Consider the following 2,500-nt stretch of genomic DNA (forward strand, 5'->3'; position numbering starts at 1 on the left):
ACCATAGTTAATGCATGGAGATGGTTATGAAACTCGACTAGTTACTTTGTTTCATATTCTTATCCATACTTTTAGCCTTGACCCTGCACAAAACACACATTTTTTCGAGAAGATAACCAGTTAAATCCTTCGATTTAGTTATGTGCAACAAATTAGCAAACCCGTGCGAAAGCAAAACATAAGATTGTGCAGGGTCACGGTCAATTCAACACCGATTGCGACAACATTCTTCTCGGTTTTGATGCTTTTAAGGTTTCATAACCAGTCCCTCGGTTAACTATCACGGTTTAAACGCAGTTTAAAATACAAGTAAGCGATATTTGGCGGTAGGCTAGTTCTGCCTGACATTTTTGTTCCCTTTTCTTGTGAACAGGAGTAATGTGGGTCGTTAGGGTTAGGGTCACAATAATTTACTATAATTTATGCAGTATGTTCGGCACATGTGAAATGCATCGTCTGAATCAAATATTCGACTGTTTCAGTCGCAGATTCGACTGAAGGTCGAATTTAACTCTAAGCTGTCGAATTTAATTGATTCAAACGTCGCATTTCACATGCAGTTAACTCTCGAGTTATATTCGGCACATGTGAAATGCGACGTTTGAACCGGGCCAACGTTCCAATGATTGCGTTTTTACAATAAACAATAGAGAATCATAATCTACGCTGTTACCGTAACTCAAGAGTGAGGGCTTTTAGTTAGCAGATTCAAGTTTATTGTTCAGAGTTTTGTTAATCCCTAACAGAAGTGGGCTACAATATTCAAAGTGGGACAATATATAAGCCTTGCACAGCATAATTGAGATGTCAGCATGCACCAGCTTTTTAAGTCGTCTCAGAGCTCCAATTTTTGCAAAAGTAAAGCCAGTGGAGATGACAACGCTTCAGCGCTTTCTTTCCGGGGCCCGGGGTATTTGTAGATATTCAAATTTCTAACCAATTTCTCAACTTCTCTATCAGGACAAAAGATATTGCATAAATTGTTATCAGTAGCATAATCAAAGTCAGGAAAGTTTCCGTGATTCTCAACGTAAAGACCAATGACAAATGAAACTTTAAGTAGTGTTCAACTTCACACCATCATCAAAACTATTCAACAAATAAAGTCAATAACCAAAGAGATAAAAGAAGATGAATATTCAAACAGTCTAACAAAGGTTCAGGTCTGTGCGATGTTTCGTGCGGGAGATATTCGAAGGAATGTTTTACTCAAATTTATAAGGCTTTGTATGGAGACGCCACGTTTGTGTCTCTCTCAGGGACACAAATATGGCGGCCGGAAGCTGACAAAAACATATGTCATCGAGTTTTGCTACAAAAAGCCAGTAGTCGTCTTTCTAACCTACGTGATAGCATTCTCGACCGCCATTTTATACGGTGACACGAAAAAGCTTAGAAATTCAACCTTACTTTATCACAAGACGAAAAACCCTATCAAACTGAAAATTTGGGAAAAGACAAGTCTTCAGCTGTTCTAATAACTAACTAAACTAAAATCTAAAAAGGATTGATAATTACTTATTTTTTTTTTAGTTTTGATGACGTCAAGTAAAAACCATGTAGTTATCGAGACACATATCGTACACCTTTAGGGTCAATAGGTCACTCTTAACTTTTATTCTCGCTCAGTATCCCTTTCAATTGAAAAAAATCACATACCTGGTACGACTGACAGTTCGGTAGGTTTGAGTCACATATCTTGATGGCTGTTCCAAGAGATCCCGAACTGGCAGCTCTGTTAGTAAAACAACAGCAAAAATACATTAGGAACAAGTATCAGTTTCCCGGGGTTAACAGAGGCCATGAAGAGCCATCGCCATCGAAAACTGATTTTAAAAAATAAGCCTACTTGTGGATGAAAGTCAGAAGGCAAAGGCCGATAACCGCGGACAACTTCATGCTGTTGCAAATGAGCTTCGACTGAGAAAAAGGAACAACACAGGCTTTTGAACCAATCCAGTTGACAGTGGGCGGTTCCTCAAGTTTTACAATGACTGCAAAATTCTCACGCGCTCGTTGGCTAATTTTTATTGTCAATAAGGGGACAGACACTTACAGACACATAAATGTATAATTTATGCGATATTGGTCGCGTCAGATTGAATAAAATTGAGGTTTCTCGGCTATCACCTCGTGGATCCACAGCTAATTTGACAATGTTATGACGAAATTCATAATCACTAACAGGAAAGACGCATGAAAAACCGACATCAATTTGTTAACTTCTGATAGCGATTGACGACGTTTCTTTGTGACGTGGGCTCTATTTGTATTCTGTGTGTTCTTTTCAGACTCATTGGAAAGAGCGTCATCTTACGAAACAACTGAGGTGCTCATCTTTAAGAGTGAAAACGTAATTTCGCAGAGAGGTTGATTGATGGCAAAATGTTTTATGCCATGCTGCTGCAACCTACGTGAGCTGTGTATATTGGTTTTGTTGAGTGTTGTAATGACGAACAGGAAGAACGGAACAAATTCATTGACTAACTAATTCTATGTT

General features: G+C 38.6%; 1 protein-coding gene across 1 annotated transcript in view; it reads right to left on the reverse strand.

Annotated features, from left to right (window-relative positions):
* Positions 1 to 1,930, reverse strand: part of LOC138000390 (uncharacterized) — a 9,911-nt gene extending 7,981 nt beyond the window's left edge. The window contains exons 1-2 of the mRNA XM_068846756.1: positions 1,850 to 1,930; positions 1,660 to 1,735 (exon numbers count right to left, since the gene is read on the reverse strand). Of these exons, the coding sequence (XP_068702857.1) occupies positions 1,660 to 1,735; positions 1,850 to 1,899 (126 nt within the window). The 5' untranslated portion in view covers positions 1,900 to 1,930. The remainder of the gene's footprint in view (positions 1 to 1,659; positions 1,736 to 1,849) is intronic.
* Positions 1,931 to 2,500: the final 570 nt, after the last annotated feature.

Source organism: Montipora foliosa, chromosome 4, assembly GCF_036669935.1.
Source record: "Montipora foliosa isolate CH-2021 chromosome 4, ASM3666993v2, whole genome shotgun sequence".
Lineage (NCBI taxonomy): Eukaryota > Metazoa > Cnidaria > Anthozoa > Scleractinia > Acroporidae > Montipora > Montipora foliosa.